This window comes from Rhineura floridana, chromosome 15, assembly GCF_030035675.1.
Source record: "Rhineura floridana isolate rRhiFlo1 chromosome 15, rRhiFlo1.hap2, whole genome shotgun sequence".
NCBI classification, from domain to species: domain Eukaryota; kingdom Metazoa; phylum Chordata; class Lepidosauria; order Squamata; family Rhineuridae; genus Rhineura; species Rhineura floridana.
The window spans coordinates 36,775,427-36,797,059 of record NC_084494.1 but is presented as its reverse complement, the minus strand read 5'-3'; the positions used below and the strand labels follow the sequence as shown (position 1 = coordinate 36,797,059).

Below are 21,633 nucleotides of genomic sequence, written 5' to 3'. Positions count from 1 at the left end.
AATGATGACTGCCCAGAGATGTGTGGGGTGGTGGGTGCCCCTTTCAGGGAGGGGGGAATAAGTGGGTGAATTTGTTTTTGAACTTGGCTGATCTTTCCCTTCTCCGCCTGCCGGGCCTCCAGCAGCACCCAGGCCTTCCTCTGTCTCCTCGCTGAGTGGGATTGGCTCCAACATGGCCTCCGACCCCATTTTGGGGAGCTGCACCTCCATGAACACCGTGTGTTCGGACAGCGACCGCCCCGTCAGCCTCAGCTCCTCGGCCTCGTCCGCCTCCTTGCAGGACAGCCAGAGCGCCTTCGGCAGCAACAGCGGGCTGGGGGGCTGCCCCCCACCTTACCCACACCAGAATGGCAGCGACATCAGCCTGGATCTCACGCCGGTGGCGCTTCTGGACGGGGCAGGGGAAGGCCAGGCCAGTTCCAAGCAGCACTACGGCTGGTCACCGAGTCCAGGGAGAGCCAAAGAACGTCGGGGGAAACTCTCTCATCTGGACCGGGTAGTGCTGGAGATTGTGGAAACAGAACAGTCCTATGTGAGGGACCTCAGGAGCATCGTGGAGGTAAGAAAGTAACGGCAGCATGAAGGCTGCCTGGGCGGCTCGCTTGTGCACTTCAGTCCTGCCTTTGTTCCAAGGGGCTTGTTTTGCAACCACAACAACAACCCTGTAAGGTAGCTTCAGGTGAAAGAGTACCAGGCTTAGTTGGCCTAATGGCTATGCAGATTTGGACCCGGTCCAGCACACTGTCAACTCCGTAGCATGCTGATGGTGCTGTTCTCAGAAGCCCAGCAGGTGCCACTGTTATACACAAGTCCCTGCCCGTTCAGTGTTTCTTTCAAAATCCACAGTCTCAAGAGAGTCATTCCTTTCCTCACATGGTATCTTTGCATTTTACTCTTCAGCACAGCAGGAGTTAACTTCCGCAGCTGAACATTTCTCATGCACGCTGTTTGGATTTGTGTGCGTCCTTGTGCACCCACACACACACCTCTGTGGCGCTTAAAATTCAGTGTTTGCATTTGGGCCTACTGCAGCGACATAAATTGGTTGGGTGGTTCTTTGTTTTAATATCTGAGAAAGGATGAACAGATGTTTTCCAATCTAGCTGTGATTTTTACAGAGGGTTGCAACAAGAGGCCTCCATAACTGCAGTGTGCCTCAAGCTAACCCATTCCTTAAAACAGCAGGTGAATGCTGTTGCCTTAGTGCCCCTTTTGAGAGCTTTCTGGAGGCATTTGGCAAGGCACCTGATGCTGGGTCAGAGTGGCCTTTAGTCCAGCCTTCCCCAGCCTGGTGCCCTCCAGATGTTTTGGACTACAACTCCCATCAGCCCCATAGCCATATGGTGCAGGGGCAGATGGGAGCCTGGCCGTGCTGGCTGGCGGAGGATGCTTTAGTTTGATCCAGCTGGGCTCTTCTTAAATTCTTCAGCTGAAGCCTGGGCTGGGTGCTTTAAGGTCTGGTTGTGTATTGGTTCACACAAGCCTCGTGTTCTTGCACACCCGCTTCGCTTCAACCTGGGATGCAAAGAAGGAGGCTCTGACCCTGGAGGGCGAAGCCCAGTGGGGAAGTGGGTTCTTCCACCCACAGCAGTTGGGAAATGCATATTTAAATATTGCCCCCATGCAAAGGGCTCCCTGCATTCTCCAGTGTTATAGAGAAAGGTGCTATTCTCACCTTCAATGTGCAAGAATTTTTTGTGCACTGTGAGTTTTTTCTTGCTTGGATGAGCATTCAGGCATGCCCCTCCCCATATCAAGCCAGTGTCTTGAAGTGGTACAGTCCTAGGAGGGGTTTGTACCATATGCTTCTCCCCCCTTCGCATAGATGAGCTGTACGATATTGCTCTGTCCACTGCACTTAGCTCCCCGTCCCTGAGCAACACTGAATTTGCAATCAGGCTTTGACTCTGGAGCCCTTGAAAGTGGAAGCAACGGTAGGAGACAGCTCTTCGCCATCTCCCATCATGCCTCTTCCACCACAACCTGCTTTCCTTTACTGTTCTGGAGTTTCTGAAATTCTTTCGCCTCTCCTGGGACCACTAAACGAGGAGAGCAAAGCAGACAAGGGTCTGGCTGGCTGCAGAGTTGGCTTTTTCTCTTCCTCTAAAAAAAGCCCTGCCAGGCCACCCTCCTGTTATTGTCTAGGCTCCCTAAATTCCCAACACCCATCTGTCCCATTCACAAGTGACATCGTACACTTTGGGTGTGACACCATTTCTCCATTTCATATCTGCCAAGATTATTTTGTTTCCATGCCATCTTTCCTTCCCGGAGTTTGGAGCTCCCATCTTTCCTCTAAGGAGCTCAAGGTGGCATAGAAACATGGTTCCCCTCCTCCCCAGTTTATCCTCTCAATGACCCTGTGAGGTAGGTTAAGCTGAGAGACAGTAACCGGCCCAAGGTCATCCACTGAGCTTCATGGCCAATTGGGGATGTGAACCCTGGTCTCCCAGGCCTGGTCTGACACTCTGACCACTACACCACACAGGCTCATATCGGTATTCATAGTCTTTTCCCATTTTCTGTTCTCTCGACAACAAAAGAATGTTTTTAGCTGGAACTGGGTTTTAGGATGCTTTTCTTTTTTCGTTGTTAAATTGTTTTGTTGATATGTTTGCCTCCCTGGGCTCTTTCAGGATGAGGTGCAGGATATAAATTCAATAAATAATAAACTTGTGAGGTTGTCTGGTGGGATCATGGGCCAGTCACTCTCTGCCTCCCCTCATGATGGGAGCGAGAGTAAACTGCAAGGGCAAATGCAATAACAATTTTCAAACATCTTACAAATTGTAAACACTGTAGAAAACAGAACAATTAGTATAGCAAATTTAATTTAAAGCAAATAAACTTAAAATAGCTATGGCCATACTACCCTGAACACGCCCAATCTCGTCTGATCTCGGAAGCTAAGCAGGGTCAGGCCTGATTAGTACTTGGATGGGAGACTGCCTGGGAATCCCGGCTGCCGTAGGCTTAGAGGAAGGCCGCCTCTGAATATCTCTTACCATGAAAACCCTATGAAGATATCCAAAAAAGAGAGAAAGATTCGTAGGGTCGCCATAAGTCGTAATCGACTTGAAGGCATATAACGACAACAACAAACCTTAAAATTACAAGAGACCCACTGGGTCAGACCAAAGGCCCATCGATACTGTTTCCAACAATGAAGAGCTGGCTCTCCTAAAGACTCCAGCTGACCTGACCTGATTTGCTTTAACAAAGCTTATGCAGTGCTTAGATTTAGAAGATGTCTGGTCTTTATGGAGCGTTCATTCTGATTTCTTTGCACTGAGGTTACATGACAATAAGCAGTCATCCTGATTCGCCTGTGGGGTGTTTACATGTCTTCCCATTAATCATTCATCCATCCCACATTTCCAGTGCATTTCCCCATCACTTTCCAAACTGCAAAAAGTCCAGGGATTTGTAAAGAGAGGATTTGTTGTGCTAGGATAACGGAGCACTTTAATCCACATTAATGGCACAAACTTAGATTTCCGGTTCTCGCATCATGAGACAGACTGAAAAAAAAGCTGTTCCTACACGCCATTCAGAATTGTACAATTGAGATAGAAAGAAGCTATCACAGTCCTCTAGTTTCAGCCTTCACCAACCTGGTGCCCTCCAGATATTTTGGACTACAACTCCCATCAGCCCTAGCCAGCACTGGCTGGGGCTGTTGGGAGTTATAGTCCAAAACATCTGGAGGGTGGCAGGCTATGAAAGGCTCAGTTATGCTGCTGTGGGTGGGTGGGGGTATGATAGTCACGAGGTATCCATGTGGCTGATTTCTCCCCCCTCGCCCCCACCACAGGATTACCTTGGGTGCATCATTGACTGTGGGCAGCTGCCGCTCAAACCAGAACAAGTCAGCACCTTGTTTTGCAACATAGAAGACATTTACGAGTTTAACAGGTGAGTGGTGGCCCTTCCTCGCACCTGGCCTGGGAAGGAGCAGGGGTTTGGGGCCAGCAGAATGAGAACAAATTACCCCATAATCTGTCTGCACTTGAAGACCATCGGCTGAGGCCCCGTGGCTTCTCTGTGTGCTGACATTCGTAAGGGAGAGGTGAGTTAAGGGAGGCAATCCCAAAAGAACCTCATGCCAACATTAAGCTCTATTACAGGTAAGATTCGTGACCAATAGTTCCTGAGATTGTTTTATTTTTGCCATTTACTTATCGTCTTCTCCACCACATATGCATATAGGTGCTCTTATTGCTGCAGCTTTTCCCACATATACCAGATGGTACCTTTACAGATTTGTTCGTTTGTTTCTAATTAGCATTTATAACACACCTTCCCCCCAAAGAGCTCAAGGCGGTGCACATAGTTCACTGTCTCCTCATTTTATACTAACAGCAACGCTGAGAGGCAGCGACTGGCCCCAAGTCAGCTTCACGGCTGATTGGGGATTTGAACCCTGCCCTCCCGGGTCCTAGTCTGACACCCTAACTACTACACCATTACTCATTTTAGAGATTGTACAATTGTCGGTGCAAGGGAGTGGTAGAAGTCTTTAGAAGTAACTGACCCTACGTTTATCGCTTTAATTTACTTCTTCTGGATTTTTAAATGCTGACCAATGTACAGGTCTTGGTACATCAGCAGATAAGACACTCTTGTACTCTGAGTTAATTATGAGCCTAGGGCCCCTTCAGACATCCTTTTTATTCTGCATCCGTGGTGGCTTGTGCTTACAATGGTATTGAGGCAGTTATACGTGACCCTGTTTTCAATCCTGTTTGTGTCTGCAGAAAAGTAGGGGTGGACACAGTGCTTCATTTCCAGCCGGTGGCTGCCCCGTAGCTTCCTGCTGAAATCCTGCAACTTTTCATGCCACAAACATTCCAGGTGATGGCTGCTGTTTGCCTCACTCTTCTTGTGCTGTAGTGGAAGAGTGCCCCTCCGTATGGCAATAGTGTGGTGTCATTCAGGAAACATCACAGAACAACTAATAAAGCGGAATAATGTGTGGATGGTCCATTTTTAATCCACCAATGATGCACTATTATTGTGTCAATGGCATGTTGCAGAATACACCAGTTTGGAGGGGCCCCTAGCAACTCTCCTTGCCATCTACAGGATGGCCTTCCCCTCTTCTTTATCACCAGCATCCAGCAATAGAAGTGGGGGCCCTGCAATAAAATGTTGCAGCATGAAGCACTCCTTGTTCAGGATTCCAGCCATTCCATTACCCCTCCCATCGGATTTTCTGACCCTTCCCTCCCCTGGCTATGTTGTCAGCATTCTGTGGCCACTGAGCATTCAGCTTCATTGGGCTGTTTTTTTTTGGGGGGGGGGTTTCTCCCTCTGTTATTGTTGTTTTTTCTAAAATAAAAATTAGGAACTGTTTATGAAAACTGTTCCCCTGAGCCTGTTTGATGCCCCTCCCTCTTGCCTTAGGTGGTTCCATTCTGGCTCAGGCACTCACAGCCTGAGCATCAGCAACAGAAGGAATATTCTGCCCCTGAACAAGCCTTTGGCTGGTCATCATTTGAATATCTGATGAGTTACCTTAACACCATCCACCCTCCTACTCTAATGACTGTTTGGCTAGCTGAAAATAGCAGACCCACACACACACGCAAACATGCTCAGTGCATGTTGATGGGTGAACCAGGGATTCTGATCTACTCTAGTGATGGTGAATATGGAACCAGAGGGTGGTGAATAGTCCAGATCAATTATCACAGGGCTGATTCACTTGTGCCCAGAGCTTGGCAAAATTACTTTTTTGAACTACAACTCCCATCAGCCCAATCCAGTGGCCATGCTGGCTGGGGCTGATGGGAGTTGTAGTTCAAAAAGGTAACTTTGCCCAGCTCTGTTTGTGTCATATGCATCATAAGCACATAAGAAGAGCCTTGCTGCTTGGTCGAGCCTGTGGCCCCATCAAGTCCAGCATCCTGTTCCCACAGTGGTCAACCGGATCTCTATGAGAGGCCCACAGGCAGGACATGCACACAAGTGCACTCTCCTTTCCTGCAATTTCCAGCAACCGGTGTGTAGAAGCATACTGCCTCCTACCGTCATGGCCATCATGGCTAGTAGCCATTGATAGCCTTCATGAATTTGTCTAATCCTCTTTTAAAGCCATCCAAGTGGGTGGCCTTCTATGGGAGCCACATGTGTAGCAACAACTGGTGGCTGGAATGTGTAAACGAGCCATTGCAGGTCAGACACCATAGAACAGGTGTGTGGAACCTTTGGCCCTCCAGCCGTTGCTGGGGCTGATGGGAGTTGTAGTTCAGTGACATCTGGAGGGCCAAAGGCTCCCTAGCCCTGCCATAGATGGTTCCTATCGCCTCCAGTGGAATGTTTTCTTGTGGGATTCATCACATACGTTTGGCTCATCTAACCAATTAACCGAGTAAACATTTCAGTCCTAAGTTCTTGTGGGGGTTGTTGCGGTTTTGTTGTGTTGTATTTATGGTATAATATATTTATTTGCTTTTTTTAACAGAGTTGTAAGTCACTTGGAGACAAGTGACTAACAAACTTAAACAACAACAGCAGCAACAGTAATAACATTCGTGCATGTATAAGCCACAGAGTATAGGAGTGTGATCTTGTCTGTGCACGCACAATCATGAAAGATGAATCTGTATATATTCATTTCTCTTGGACTGCCTTCAAGTCGATCCCGACTTATGGCGACCCCATGAACAGGGTTTGCATGGGAAGCGGTATTCAGAGGGGGTTTCCCATTGCCTCCCTCTGAGGCTGAGAGGCAGTGACTGGCCCAAGGTCACCCAGTGAGCTTCGTGGCTGGGTGGGGATTCGAACCCTGGTCTCCCAGGTCGTAGTCCAGCACCTGAACCACTACACCACACTGGCTCTCATTCATTTCTCTTCCTCCTGCATTATCGTGGACCTTGACTAGACCAACAATTGAACTTACCGCCCTTAACTGCCTTAATTTCCGCAACTTGCTTGTACTTGCCAGTTTTCTAAACCTACTCTTGATTCGCAATGGTCCATTGGGAAGCAGGGAAAGTGTATCCTCGTACACAAGATAATAAGGGAGCTGTGCCAAGGAAGCCACACACGTTTTAAACTGGCCCTGGTGCAGGCCTCCCCTCCATTGAGTATTTAGCCACAGATTGTCCCAGGCTCTGTGCAATCCAGGATCAGTGTGCTGCTGGGGTTTTTTTTGCAGCAATTAGCATGGTAGAGAAAGAGGGAGGGTTTCTCAAAGAGGAAATGCTTTTAGCTTTGGAATTTGCTGAAGCTGTAACTTGAGCAGGGCTTGTGGTGGTGATGAGGGGCTTAAAAAAGGGGGAGTGTGTTTTGGAGGGGATGGAGATCTGAGATAGACCCGAGTGCATGGGTTCAGAGGAGAATTGTCCCCATAGGAAGGATACTGTCGCACCTTGATCCAAGGTGCCTGTAAGATGGGGTGGGGTGTTGATCCTCCATTTCCAAAAGAGAAGTGTCAAGGTGCTTCCTCATCTCTACCTCCTGGATGCCCTGGTGCCCTAATACCAGACTTTACATGTGAAGGAGAGAGCGAGCAAGCGTCTGATTAGGTCCAGCAAGTATTTCCATCACCACTGGATTCATGGTGTGCTTTCTCTAATTCTGTCTTCTCCCGTGCCAATTCACTAACTTATTGGTCCTAACCATCGCTTAATCTGGATCAGCCCCAGAATTTGTTGTGAGTGCAAAGATTCAGGACTAGAGCATGTAAGGTGTGCCTCTGGGCATGCAAAAAGTGTGTCTCTTTTGCATCTGAGTAACTGCAACCAGCTCCCATTCATACAGGCCTTGTTCTTTCAGGTAAGAGAAGGTGGAATGCTACAGTCAGGCCAGAATCTGACACATCTCAGTTTAGTCCAGAAGGCTTGCAAACAGTGTTGCGTTAATGTTACAAGCCCAGAACTCTTTTTACTGGCTTGGCTGTCCATATATCCCAATAGAAATCATTTGAGGCATATATAAAGGGGGAGAAAAAGGAAGAAATTCCTCTGGTTTACAAAAAAACCCCTCTTGATTGCCCACAAGCAGTTTTCAGGAAAGTGCCCATTTAACAGCTTGAATTAGCCACTTGCCCTAGCCAAAATAGGGCCTCTGTGACTCAGTTTTCCTGTGTATTAAAATGGATGCATAACCTCAAATGTGTTCCTAGAGGACATTTGAAATGTAGACATTGAAAAGCCCAATTTAAAAATATATGTATTATTCCCCATAAAGAAAGGACGATCCTTGCGACCTACTGTAGACGACAGGCGTTAAAGGTGAAGAAACATTATTCACCAACAGGGGTTCTTGGCTAACAGGCTTTTAAAAATAAGTTTCTCACCCCAACCCCTCTCCTCTTTCGCCTTCCCTCACTCCATCTCCTGCTGATTTTTTCTATCTTTTGTGAAGCTGGTTCCCTGCCAATATCTCTGTCATCCAACCTGCTTTCCCATCTGGGTCTGTTTAAGAACTTAAGCAAAGCCCAGTGGGGGACATGGATGAAGTGTGTGGGGAAGGTTGGAGGGACAGAGCTGATTGGATAGTTTTCTGCACAAAAGTAACCCAACCCTACTTATGACGTGGCACTGTTAACCCCTTCAAGAAAAGGAACATCTCCATTCCCATCGTGTCGCTGCACAGCCATGAAGCTCCCTGGGTGACCTTGGGCCAGTCACTGCCTCTCAGCCTCAGAGGAAGGCAATGGGAAACCCCCTCTGAATACCGCTTACCATGAACACCCTATTCATGGGATTGACTTGAAGGCAGTCCATTTCCACTTTTCATCCTGCATGTTAGAGAGCCAGTGTGGTGTAATGGTTAAGGTGCTGGACTACGACCTGGGAGACCAGGGTTTGAATCCCCACACAGCCATGAAGCTCACTGGGTGACCTTGGGCCAGTCACTGCCTCTCAACCTCAGAGGGAGGCAATGGGAAACACCCTCGGAATACCGCTTACCATGAAAACCCTGTTCATGGGGTCGCCATAAGTCGGGATCGACCTGAAGGTTGTCTGTTTCCATTTCAAAGTAAGCTTTTAAATGTGAAATTGAACACGCTCAGTATATTTCTGTTGCTGTTTATCAAGGTGTGTTTTGAGTGTGTTTTTATACAGTTCGTTCATTTTAAGTATGCTTTTAAAATATTTTAAATTATGTAAAGGTGCCCAAATTTTGTTGTTTTCACTATTAACTTGAGTTCTTTGCATGGTTTAGGGTTGGCATTGGGGGAGAGCAGGGCTCTTGTGCCTTTAACAGCTGTGTGGCAGGCAGAAATTGAACAGAAATTAAATTAAGCCTTTTCTAGTATAGAAATACAAGCTTCACTTGTTGACATTCTGTCTGGTAAACATATTATCATTCTTATTGTCATATGGAGCCTCCTGAGCCGAGTGCTGATGTAATAAATATCATCATCATTGCATTTGGTTTTGTGATGAATAAAAAGTGACATTTAATGCTTCTTTATGTATTTTTTCAATTAAAATTGACTAAAATTACAACAATTAGCATGGGGGGGTTGCAAAAAATTTTGAGGTTGCCAAGGGTCCTGTACTCATAAAGGTTGGGAACCACTGATTTAGGTCATCTTGGGGACTATCCCCATAAGTAGCGTCTTCCAACTCCGGATTGCTGTTACAAATTTGAATGAAGCTATTAGAAGTCCCTTATCTGAGTATATCTGGCTGGGACTTGCGTCTCACCGCCTTCCTGATTAACAAAGGAAATAAAGTCCCTGCAAGTTGCTGAAAGTGAGCCTGTTGCCGCTGAGTTTCTTAGTGTGCAATTAACGATGATAATAATTCTGTGTTTACAAAGTGCTTGCCTATAAGCTCACCTACATGCTCGAAGTGCTTTGCCTGCAGTAGGGCAGCAGTTCATACGACAATCCTGTAAGGTAGTCCAGTATTGTTACATGGGCAAGGCGGGGTTGATGACAGGGGAGGTCAGGAGCTGACAAAATGTCATGAGAAATCTTCTTTACATTGAGATGTTTCTGTTCCCTGAGCAGCGAACTGCTGGAAGACATGGAGCGCAACCCCAGTGCCGATGCTGTTGCCGAGTGCTTTGTTCAAAGGGTAAGTATTTCTCTTCATTCTGCTCCCACCTCTGTGCTCTGCCATACCATTTCAATTCCTTTTTAATAGGCTGACCCAGAGCTTGGAAAATTACTTTTAAAAAGTAATAAATTACAGTTACAGTTACATGGCCCAAAAAAGTAGTAATTACCGTTACAATTGCTCTGAAAGTAACTGATTACTTTATTTTTCCTCCAAAGTAACCACTACAATTACATTTCAGTTACTTTAAAAAATGCCTACAAGGTGCTGGCCTTGGCTGCTGCACATCTAAGTAGCCTAAAACAACATTAAAAATAAACAAACACATGCAGAGGTAGTAGAATAATTATTTTTATTCATAAGATAGCAATGGTGGTCTCTCCGCTGGTAAGGGAGGTGGGGAGGGAGGCTGAAGCCACTACCCAGATCTTTGGCACATCAAACCAAGTGCAACCCCCCCCACTCAGACAGACAGCATAATCTCTCTCACTTAACCACCTCCCAGACCCTGCCCTGCCACCAATTCAGGGGCACTCACTCAAGCAAACATTTTCCCCTGAGATGCAAAAAGGTTAAAATACTGCAAATGCAGCACAGTAGCCAGAGAGGATGGTGGAGGCCACTTTGTGTGCCAAGTGCAAACACATTATTCTCTCTCTCTCTCTCTCTCTCTCTCTCTCTCTCTCACACACACACACACACACACACACACACACACACACACACACACACACACACACACACACACACACACACACACACACACACCCCACGTCGTAATCTTTCACCTCCACAGTTCTTTATCTCCATTCTGCTGCTGCCTCCTTCTCCTCCTTTATCCATGTTCTTCACCTCTGGCTCCTTTTTCCCTCCACTCCATTCTTCACCACCACTATCCGTTTCTTTAAATAATTGTTTTCTCCACTCCACTCCATCTCACTCTCCGCCTCCTCCCTCGTCGCCTCCTACCCATCCACAGAGCATGAGGGAAGAGTGACGCTGCACAGAATCCCAGTTTGAGGCACATGATTTTCATCCACAAATCCCCCCCCAAAAGTAATGCTGGAAATGTTACAATTACTCCACAAAAGTAGTAAAATTACTCCTAGTTCTATTACAATCAAAATGTAAAGGAATTCCCCACTCATTACTCAGAAGAGTAATGAATTACAAGTAATTCGTTACTTGTAGCTAGTTACTTCCAAGCTCTGGGCTGACCTCTGCCAACTTCTGGACATCCCTTAGTTTGTTTGGAAAAGTGTCCAGAACAGGGTAGCCAAGTTGTTAATTGGGACTAAGCACAGAGAGTCATATTTCCCCAATATTTCAAGATGCATTTTGTTCCTGGATGCAAGTGCTGGTTCTAACACACAAAGCCCTTAAATGCTCTGGAGGCAGGATATCCAAAGGACCAACCTCTGGGATGCCTGCTAGCCTAGGGCTCCTCCAGAGTCCAGACAACCTGTTTTTCTTGAGCATTCATCCTGATTTGCTTGTGCAAAGCTTATGTGGAGGTTATACAATGTCCACTCTTGACTGAGTATTCATTCAGATTTGTTTACAGGGAGGTTATATAACGACGAGTGCTCATCCTGATTCATTTGTGCAGTTGTTATAGAAAAGGGCTGTGCACAGGATTTGGCTGAGCCAAACTGGGCCCATTCGGACGTTTTCGGGCTTCAGCTGGGTTGCGTCCTGACAGTGACAGATCGCTATGGGTCAGATTTGATGACCCAGGGTGACCCGGGGCTGTCAGGCGGCGGGGCATCAGGCAGGCAGAAGAGGCAGGTGCAGCTCTCCTTCCTACCTGATGAGCAGAGGCAGCAATCCCTGTTTGTCGGCATGGGTGCTGTTTTGCAAGGAAAGCTCTTTACAAAACAGCATCTCCCAGGATCACTCCCTCCTGCAGGATGCTATTGCTGTGTTTAATTGGGGAGGGGTTACCCTAATTAAACATGAGCCCTGCTCCCCAAACGTTTTGGGGAGTGTCTGTGAGCCAGGGTGGGTAGTCCCCAGGCTGGCCCAGGGCAGGTCGGCCTGACGCCTCCTCCTCCGGATTGGAGCCACGGAACGGATAGGTGGATCTGTGCACAGCCCTGTTATTCATCTTCCTATCGATCAATCATTACCCTACACCTTTTAGCACATTTCCCTGCCACTTTTCGAACCGCAAAAATGTCAGGGTCTTTTTCTTAAAAGGGCATTTGTTGCACTAGTGCTTTTTAATCCACTTCAGTTACATAAACCTAAATTGCTGCTATGTGATTGAATCCCTCCCACAAGATGGTGTCAGGCTTGAGGCCACATTAGATGGTGTTTAAATGGGATTAGACAAATTCATGGAGGAGGAGAGGTCTGCCAAATGGCTATTGAGCAAGTAAGAAGAGCACTGCTGGATCAGGCCCAAAGCCCTTCTGGGGATTAGCAAAATTTATGGAGGGCATGGCTGTCAGTGACCACTAGCCACCATGGCTATGGTCTTCCTCCCTTGTCGGAGGCAGAATACTTCGGAATGCCAGTTGCTGGAAACCGCAGGAGGGGAGAGTGCTGTTGTCGCGGCATCTGGTTAGCTGCTGTAAGAACAGGATGCTGGCCTAATTGGGCCTTTGGCCTGATCCTGCAGAACTCTCCTTTGGTTCTTAACGGAGATCAATCCACTTTCTCACCCCCTTTTTTTCTTTTTGCTCATAACAGCACTGCTCTTCCACTTCATTTTTTTTAAATTAATGTTTCGGTTGGTTTTCGCTTTGGCTGGTGTTTTATAGTGTTTTAATTGGATTTGTAAGCTATCTTCAGGGCTTTACAGTGGAAAACTTTGTCAGCAAATAAACAGACGTATTCTCCAGTAGATAACTGACCAGTCTGTCCAGGAGAGTCAGATAATTGTATCCCGTATCCTTTATGGTTTCACAGAATTAAAAATGCTGGTTTGGTTTGGCTTTCACTCTTTAATTCAGGAACTTCAGAGCTGCCTTGCCCCAACTTCTTCTGAAGCTAGGATAGTTTCCAGCAAAACATTGTGCAGGGCAGTGAGAATGGGCATGAAGTCCCTATAACTCAAGTAAAGCTACAGTGTAAGTCCTTTGGCAGCTAAAGAAATAACCTTGATGCACTTCAGTACACTGTAAGGTTGTTCAATTAACTCTTGCAGAGTGAAGAGTTTGATATCTACACCTTGTACTGCATGAACTATCCCAAGTAAGTATGAATTTCCAGCCTGCCCCTACTCAGCGCACCTTTGGTCCCTATCACTCCTTTCTACTAAAATCCCCTTGAAAGAGAAGTGGTCCCCAAGCCTATAACTCTCATTCCCCTCTTTAGGATTCAGTTCTTCAGAAAAACCTTGTCCAGATCGCTCTTATATTTGCTCCTCCTCATCCACTTGTCCCTCTTCTACCAGTCTGCACTCCTCATTTGCCTGTCCTGCCCTTTCCACCTTCCCGGCTTCTTCCGTTATTATGGGCCTCAAGCTCTGTGGGAAGGGACGGGGCCACATTTTTTTTGTTTTCTTCTTCACTAGTGTTTTGCCAAAGGTAGGTTTGCCAGAGGCAAGAAAGTTCAGGATCTCAAAGACCATGAGACACACTTGTGAAGAAGGAAAAGTTAGTGCTTTATTGAAGCAAAGCTGTTATTTTTTGGCAGGCAGGCAGTAAAACACTTAAAGCTGCTAATGATGAGCACAGATCTTACATTCTCCTTTTTCCTGTTGGAATCCTCAGCAACAGCAGAGAGATCTTCTTTATGGCCCTGTTTCGATTCACACCGCACCGCCCTTCCCTTCAGGCCGGTGTAGAGGCTTATCTTCCCAGATCAAGGGCCCTTTATTTATACCAAAAAGACCCTCTGGGATGGGGCACAGGTGGCACCTATGCCTGTGAGATTTTTATCTTTCCCAGTGGCCAGTTTACTTGAATCTCACGTCTCTGCCCTTTGTTTATACCTCAATGGCCTTGGATTTGTGCTAGCCAGGGCTGGGAATACAGCATTCCCTGTCTGTTTTGTCTAATTAAACAGCCTTTCCCAGCTTTTGTTTTCAGCATAGGCAAAGGCTTCTTCCCAGCTTTTTGTCAACATACGCAAAGTGACAAAGCCTGCAATTTGAGCTTGCTGTCTTAAGCAGAGCTTTTTCAGACTACTATACCATGCAAGCAGCCTGAGGAAGCAATAAACAACCCTAAAAATCAGGAAAAACAGGGGTGTGAGACAAGAATATGGGATGGGGAATGGGGCATGCCACTCTAAACCTCCTTGGTACATCTAGATGTCTTGCAGATTTATTTGCCCCTACCACTAGTAGCACCTTTCACATCAACAGTCTGCAGCTCTGCACTCTCTATATGTTCAGGAGTAGTCTTTCCTCTTTTGTTACATCCCTGAGGACTAGAAACTTCCATTTCCCCCTTTAAAAGTGAAAGCTGTTGAAAGTTGCTACAACTGCCTAGAAAAATCTCAGACTGGTGGGGAAGCTACTTCATGGTACCCCCACGCCCCCCCCATATGTTCCCTTCTTTTCTGCCCCCTCACAGGTGTGTGTGTTTTTGAGAAAAAACAAACATCTCTCCTTCCATTCTTCCCTCCCCAAGCTCTGTCTCGGTGCTGCGGGAATGCATGGAGAACGAATCCCTGGCCAAGTTCTTCCGTGAAAGACAAGCCACACTGTCTCACTTGCTGCCCCTGGAGACATACCTCCTGAAGCCTGTCCAACGGATCCTCAAGTACCATCTGCTGCTGCAGGTCAGGCATGGCGCCTGTTGGGCCTTTCTAGGGTATGGGGAGATGTAAGAAGGTGAGGAGGAGGAGGAGGATTTTGAACTGCTCTTTAGGTTTTCTACTCTGGGATTGTGACTCTTTTGCAACGTTCTGCACCTGGGGTCCTCACTCTGGTACCCTCAGACCTCCCCTTGGGGACTCACCAAGATCACTTGCCTGTCCAAACAAAGGCAATTTACTGCATAGTCCTAGGCATGTTTACTCAGAAGTATGTCTCCTTGTGTTAATTGAACTCAGTGGGACTTCTTTCCAAGGCTGCATACACACCCTCCATTCAAAGCACAGTCAAAGCACATGGCTTTCCCCAAAGAATATTAGGAACTGAGCAAGTGGAGTGAGCACGGGGGCATAGCCCCCCATGCATAATAATGCTTTTGCATGAGGACTAGAAATGCCACATTGTTTACTCTAAACTAGAGGTTCCCAAACTGTGAACCATGGGCCACCAGTGGTCTGCTAGCACCATTCACGTGGTCCACAGCCTGTCTGTAAAAATACAATTAAAAATCAAGCAGCATCTAGCATGACGCACTGCTACAACAGGCAGAAAAATCATTAAGTGGTCCCTCAGCAATTGCCAAGTGGCCCATGGGGAAAAATATTAATATTTAATCTAATTAAATGTTAGACAGGCACCATCTCTGTTATCTTTTCGGCGCCTATTGAAGTCCTTCCTCTTTCAACAAGCCTTTGAATTTGAGACCGCATCCCAGTCTGTGTCTGTGTTGGAATTGCTTTTTAATACGTTTTAAGACCTTTTTTAAAAACCAATTAACCTTTTTTTAAGATCTCTTCAAAGCTTTTTAAAAAATATGTTTTTAAAGATGTTTTGTTTTAATGTATTTTAAACTCTGGTTTTATGATGTTTTAAAGTGGGTTTTAGTGCTTTTGTTTGCCGCCCTGGGCTCCTGCTGGGAGGAAGGGCAGGATATAAATCAAATAATAAATAAATAAATAATTTTCTTTAAAAAAGTTTGGAAACCACTGCCAAGACATATTTGTAGGAAGTTCCTTGTGGTGCGATCACAGCTTTGCAGATCCCTTTGCCTTCTGAATCAGCATCTCCATTCTGCACACTCCCCTCAACTCGCCCTTCCTCCCCAGGAGCTAGCAAAACATTATGACAAGAGCAGTCCTGGCTATGAAGCGGTGGAAGAAGCGAGCATCACCATGACGGCCGTGGCCTGGTATATCAACGACATGAAGCGCAAGCAGGAACACGCCACCCGGCTGCAGGTATGGGGACTGCACAGCCAAGGCATCTGAATTCTGCAGCCGCGGCGTTGACATGTGGCAGTGGGTGCCCAAATTCTCTTCCCAGCATAAATTATGCCGTGTATGTAGGCATGCTTGTTTTGCATAATTTCTTCTGCCATTATTAGGGGAGGGAAAAAGAGCCATGAAGGGTACTGCAGACTGATCACTGGAAGTCATGTTCAGTGAAATGTAAGCAACTGTAGGGGTGCAGAGGTTTAATCCCCAATGGCATCTCCAGGTAAGACTGGGAGAGACTCCTGCCTAAAACCCTGGAGAGCCTCTGCCTGTCAGTGTCGGCAGCACTGAGCTAGATGGACCCAATGGTCTGACTCAGTATAAGGAATTTTCCTTTGTTCCTGCGTAATGTTAGTTCTACTCACAAACCCACCTGTACACTACGCTCAACATCCAAGGCCCTCCTCTGGGTGCCTACTCCGAGGGAAGCTGGGAGGAAGGTGACAAGGGAGAGGGCCTTCTCAGTGGTGCCCCCCAAATTATGGAATGATCTGTTTGACAAGGTGCGCCTGGCGCCAACACTGTTATCTTTTCGGCGCCAGGTCAAGACTTTCCTCTTCTCCCAGGCATTTTAGCATGTGTTTTTAAATTGCTTTTAAATATGTGTTTTTAAATTTGTATATTTGTTTTTATGCTTTAATTGTTGTAAGCCGCCCAGAGAGCTTTGGCTATGGGGCGATATACAAATGTAATAAATAAATAAATAATAAATAATGTTAGTTCTACTCAGAGCAGACCCATTGAAATTATTGAACCTAAGTTAATCATGCTCATCAATTTCAATGGGTCTACTTTGAGCAGAATTAGCATTGAATACAACCAAGTAACTCCTTTGGTTTCTGAGATATCACAAGACCAAAACGTAATAATAATAATATCCTTCATATCTTAGCAACCATGATGGCTAGTAACTTGCTTTTTTTAAAAAAAAAGTGCAGTGAATCAGATCAGGATGCTGAGTTTTGCATCCACTTCGACACTTGCACAATAGTTTCACAACATTGTGGAATATGCTCAGCATTACGTATCCTCACCTGCCAAACAGATGCCTGCATAAAAAACGTTTACTTTGGAGGAGTTTTATTGAGGTGGAAAAATTGTTTTGTTTTGTTCATTTCAAATGTTTTTAATTCTGCTTTTCCATCCCATTACTGGGAGATCCAAGGCAGGTAACAAATTTTGTTTATAAACAAAAATACAATTTTAAAAGAGCAAATACATAGATACAATGTTAAATAATATACATTTTAAAAGCTAGGGTATTCTTTAAAAAAAACCCTCACGAGCTGGTCATGCCAAAGGCACACAGAATGGACAGCTTTTATTCAATGATTTAAATGCCATCAGGAAGGGGGCCATCCAGGTTTCATGGGACAGGATGCTTGAGATCCTGGGGGCTAGAAGATCTTTCCCCATGTGCTTACATGCAGAGCTTCCCCTCACAGCCTGAACATACGGAGCAGGGAAGAGATAGGAACGTATACAACGCTTTGCAACACAGGCAGTGTAGACTGGTCCTTTCCCCTGGGAGCTGATGGGCTTCTCCAGACAATCTGTGTGTTGCGTGTCCACCTTGACTCGCTTGCACAAAGTTTACACAGGGGAGGGGCTATGTCCCACACGTATTGAACTTTCATTCTGATTTGTTTGCACGGAGGTGATATTACAATGGGTAGTCATCTGACATTCGCCCTGATTTGCTTGCGGGGTGATTTTACGCCTTCCTGAAAATCTTTTCTTCATTCCACATTTTTTTCAGTGCATTTTCCTGTCACTTTCCAAACCTCAATAAGTTGTGGTCTGCTTTTTTTTTTTAAAAAGTAGATTTGTTGCCCTTGGGCAATAGAACACTTTCAAACTTCAACTGCACAGACCTAAAGTTTCAAGATGCACTTGAATCTCCCCTGCAAAATTGTGACAGTCTAGAGGCATCCCGTGTCACTCAGTACTGGATCTAACGACTAGGCGGGCTGTCCTTTTTCAAATGTCCTTGATTTCTAAACAAGCAATCCTCTAAGTTGCCCCTGGGACACCCCCCTCCTTCTCCTCCTCGTGAGCTGAAATCTGTCCCCTGTCTTCCATATCCCTCCCCCTCCCCTCTGCCCTTTCCAGGAGATCCAAGGGCTGCTGGTAGGCTGGACAGGGCCGGAGCTGGGGGCTTTTGGGGAGCTGATCCTAGAGGGGCAGTTCCGGGTGCCCCGTGCACGCAAAGAGAGGGTCTTCTTCCTTCTCAGCAAGGTGATCCTGATTGCCAAGAGGCGCGGTGAAGCCTTCATCTACAAGAGCCACATCTTTGTAAGAGGGGCTGAATGTGCAGGGAGGGTGTGGGGAGGAGGGATGGAGAACTGGGCATGTTTTGCCTTGAGAAGACTGAGGCCTTCGAGTACTTGAAATGTTGCCACACAGAGGAGGGCCGGGATCTCTTCTCGATCGTCCCAGAGTGCAGGACATGGAATAATGGGCTCAAGTTGCAGGAAGCCAGATTTCAACTGAACATCAGAAAAAACCTGGAGCGGTAGGGCAATGGAACTCATGACCTAGGGAGATAGTGGGCTGTCCAACACTGGAGGCCTTCAAAAGGCAGCTGGACAGCCACCTTTCGGGTATGGGTTAATCTGGATGCCTGCACTGAGCAGGGGGTTGGGCTTGATGGCCTTATAGGCCCCTTCCAACTCTTCTATGATTCTATGACCTGGGCTTTTGGAGCACACAGAATGCTGGGAAAGTATATCATTGTAGATCCATCAAACCTATAAAATGCAACAGGAGATTCAAAGTGATCTCCATAGTATGGGTCTCAGTGCCTGTAAGACTAATGTGCACAGAAGCCTTTGATACTTCTATAGGGGTCTTTTCAGCCAAGTGTTTATCTGTAAAGCCATATCTAGAGATCACCAGTAATTACATACATTAGCACTGTCTAAGACAGGGTGGTGGTTGGATTACATTTCCCATCAGGTCCAGCCATCATGCCCAATGGCCAGGGAAGATATGGAAGTTGTAGCAGTCCGGCAACATCTGGAGAGCCATAGATTCCCCCACCCCTGGTCTAGGAGCTCAAAAGGCGGTCTTGCATCTGGGGAGGTGCTCTGGGTTCAGGTTCCGCCTCTGGGATAGTCTTAGTCCTCTGGAGCTCTGGGTTCAGGTCCACATCTCTGGCTTGGGGCAAGTCACTCTGTCAGCCTTAGTTCCCCCTGTGTATAAAATGTGAGCAGGATTCTTGTGAGAATGTGCAGCGTGTCCCTGGGCTGATTTCCTTCCAGCTTTGCCACTGTAATGAAAACTGCATGCACCAGTAAATCAAATGCCTTCTCAGCCATCTGATCTGGCCCTTCCACCTCAGTGCTCCAGGCAGGCTCTCTGCCTTTCCCCCCTTTTTTAAAAACTCAGAGCTCAGTCTTGGAAGAGGATTTGGTTTGAAACCACTTCCAGAGTGGCCCTGCTGCTCTAAAAATTGTTACCTCTGCCTTCACCCCAAGCAATGGACAGCAGTAGCAATTGGATGAGGTGATGCCATTTCTGCTTGTTTCTGCCTCTGACTCCACAGTGCTGCAACCTGGCCCTGCAAGAGAACACCAAGGACCCAATGAGCTTCAGAATTTCCGACCTTTCCATCCCCAAGCAACAGCACGTGGTCCAGGTGAGGAGCTGCACTCCAGGGGTTCAAGGTGCAGCTGAACTGGACGGCACAATTAAAACACATACACACACACACACAAACATTGCAAAGTGCTTGGCAAATTTTCATCAGTATGAGTGTCATGCAGCAGGTGCATCGTGAGGAACTGAACACTGAGGAGGGGAAGTTCTCAGCTCTTCAGAATTTACTTAGAATGTAGGTTGCTTGAATTTTTCTTTCAAGACTCATAATCAGGGATTTCAATAAGTTTCCTTCTTCATCCCAGCAGATTGCACCATAGTCAGCTATGCATGGAGGGAAGCATTTCAGGGCATTATTTGCAGCCATCTCTGCCAAATCCAAAAGTACAATGTACCACATGTGCTGCTGTTTAGGACACTGATAGGTTTGCAATGTTTGAGAAAATCAGAGTTTAAAATGACTGAATTTAGGAAGATGGTATAATTACCCGATTTTATTTCTTTTCTTTTCTTTACCAATAAGATGATCAACTGCAATGGGACTAACATTCCAGTAAACATGCATAGGATTTGCAGCCTTATGACGTAATCCTAAACACAGTTATTTGGCAGGAGACCCTGTTAAACTCAGCAAGCCATGATGGCTTATGGCTTCATGTCATTGGGGCAGTGGAATCCACTCTAGGTTTTAGTCCAAACTTCCAAGGAGCTTCAGCACCTTGGATACCTCCTTGAAAGTTTGGATTAAACCCAGAGCAGATTCTACTGCCCCACTGACATGGAACCACCATCCACCACTATTGTCAAGTCTTCCAAGCGAATGTGTCTAAGACCTGGTTGCACACACATTCAGATTAGACCGACAACAGAAATGTCAAAATCTGAAATTCCTTAGCTGAAATTTTGAAAGTTCACCAGATTTTGAATGGCTGCAAACTTTCACATTGTCTTTAGAAACTTGTCCACTTCCAGCCTTGAGAATATAAAAAGAACACTGCTGGATCAGGCCAACAGCCTGTCTAGTCCAGCATCCTGTTCTCAGTATCCAACCAGATATCTCTGGGAAGCCCTTAAGCAGGCCTGAGTACAAGAGCAACACTCCCCTCCTGCGGCTCCCGGCAACCGCTTCTCAGAAGCACACTGCTCTGACTATGGTAGCAGAGCACAGCCATCGTGGCCAGTACCATTGATAGTCTTTGTTGTTGTTGTTATGTGCCTCCAAGTCGACTACGACTTATGGCGACCCTATGAATCAGCGACCTCCAAGAGCATCTGTTGTAAACCACCCTGTGCAGATCTTGTAAGTTCAGGTCTGTGACTTCCTTTATGGAATCAATCCATCTCTTGTTTGGCCTTCCTCTTTTTCTACTCCCTGCTGTTTTTCCCAGCATTATTGTCTTTTCTAGTGAATCATGTCTTCTCATTATGCATCCAAAGTATGATAACCTGAGTTTCATCATTTTAGCTTCTAATGATAGTTCTGGTTTAATTTGTTCTAACACCCAATTATTTGTCTTTTTTCGCAGTCCATGGTATGCGCAAAGCTCTCCTCCAACACATTTCAAATGAGTTGATTTTTCTCTTATCCGCCTTTTTTCACTGTCCAACTTTCACATCCACGCATAGAGATCGGGAATACCATGGTCTGAATGATCCTGACTTTAGTGTTCAGTGATACATCTTTGCATTTGAATTGATAGTCTTATCCATCATTATTAATTTGTCTCATCCTCTTTTAAAGCCACCCATTTCTGGTAGTCCACCAATATAGTTTCCAGAGTTTAACTGTGTGTTGTGTGAAGAAGTCCTTTCTTTTTACTGAATCTTTCAGCATTCTGCTTCTCTGGATGTCTGTGACTTCTAGTGTTATGAGAGAGGGAGGAAAATATCTCCCTTTCTACTTTCTCCATACAATGCATAATCTTACCCGCCCCTATCAAGTCCCCCCCCTTACTTGCTCTTTCTCTAA

General features: G+C 46.2%; 1 protein-coding gene and 1 pseudogene across 6 annotated transcripts in view; both read left to right on the top strand.

Moving 5' to 3' along the window:
- The window catches only part of PLEKHG2 (pleckstrin homology and RhoGEF domain containing G2), a 65,029-nt gene that overhangs the window by 22,712 nt on the left and 20,684 nt on the right, over nucleotides 1–21,633 (top strand). For 5 of the 6 annotated variants that reach the window (XM_061597134.1, XM_061597135.1, XM_061597132.1 and 2 more), the window contains 8 exons: nucleotides 123–559; nucleotides 3,815–3,915; nucleotides 9,974–10,040; nucleotides 13,174–13,220; nucleotides 14,606–14,756; nucleotides 15,897–16,028; nucleotides 18,177–18,359; nucleotides 19,612–19,704. In XM_061597134.1, the coding sequence (XP_061453118.1) occupies nucleotides 123–559; nucleotides 3,815–3,915; nucleotides 9,974–10,040; nucleotides 13,174–13,220; nucleotides 14,606–14,756; nucleotides 15,897–16,028; nucleotides 18,177–18,359; nucleotides 19,612–19,704 (1,211 nt within the window). The remainder of the gene's footprint in view (nucleotides 1–122; nucleotides 560–3,814; nucleotides 3,916–9,973; nucleotides 10,041–13,173; nucleotides 13,221–14,605; nucleotides 14,757–15,896; nucleotides 16,029–18,176; nucleotides 18,360–19,611; nucleotides 19,705–21,633) is intronic. The other variant, XM_061597133.1, reaches the window with a different exon arrangement.
- LOC133371053 (5S ribosomal RNA) lies at nucleotides 2,856–2,974 on the top strand (annotated as a pseudogene).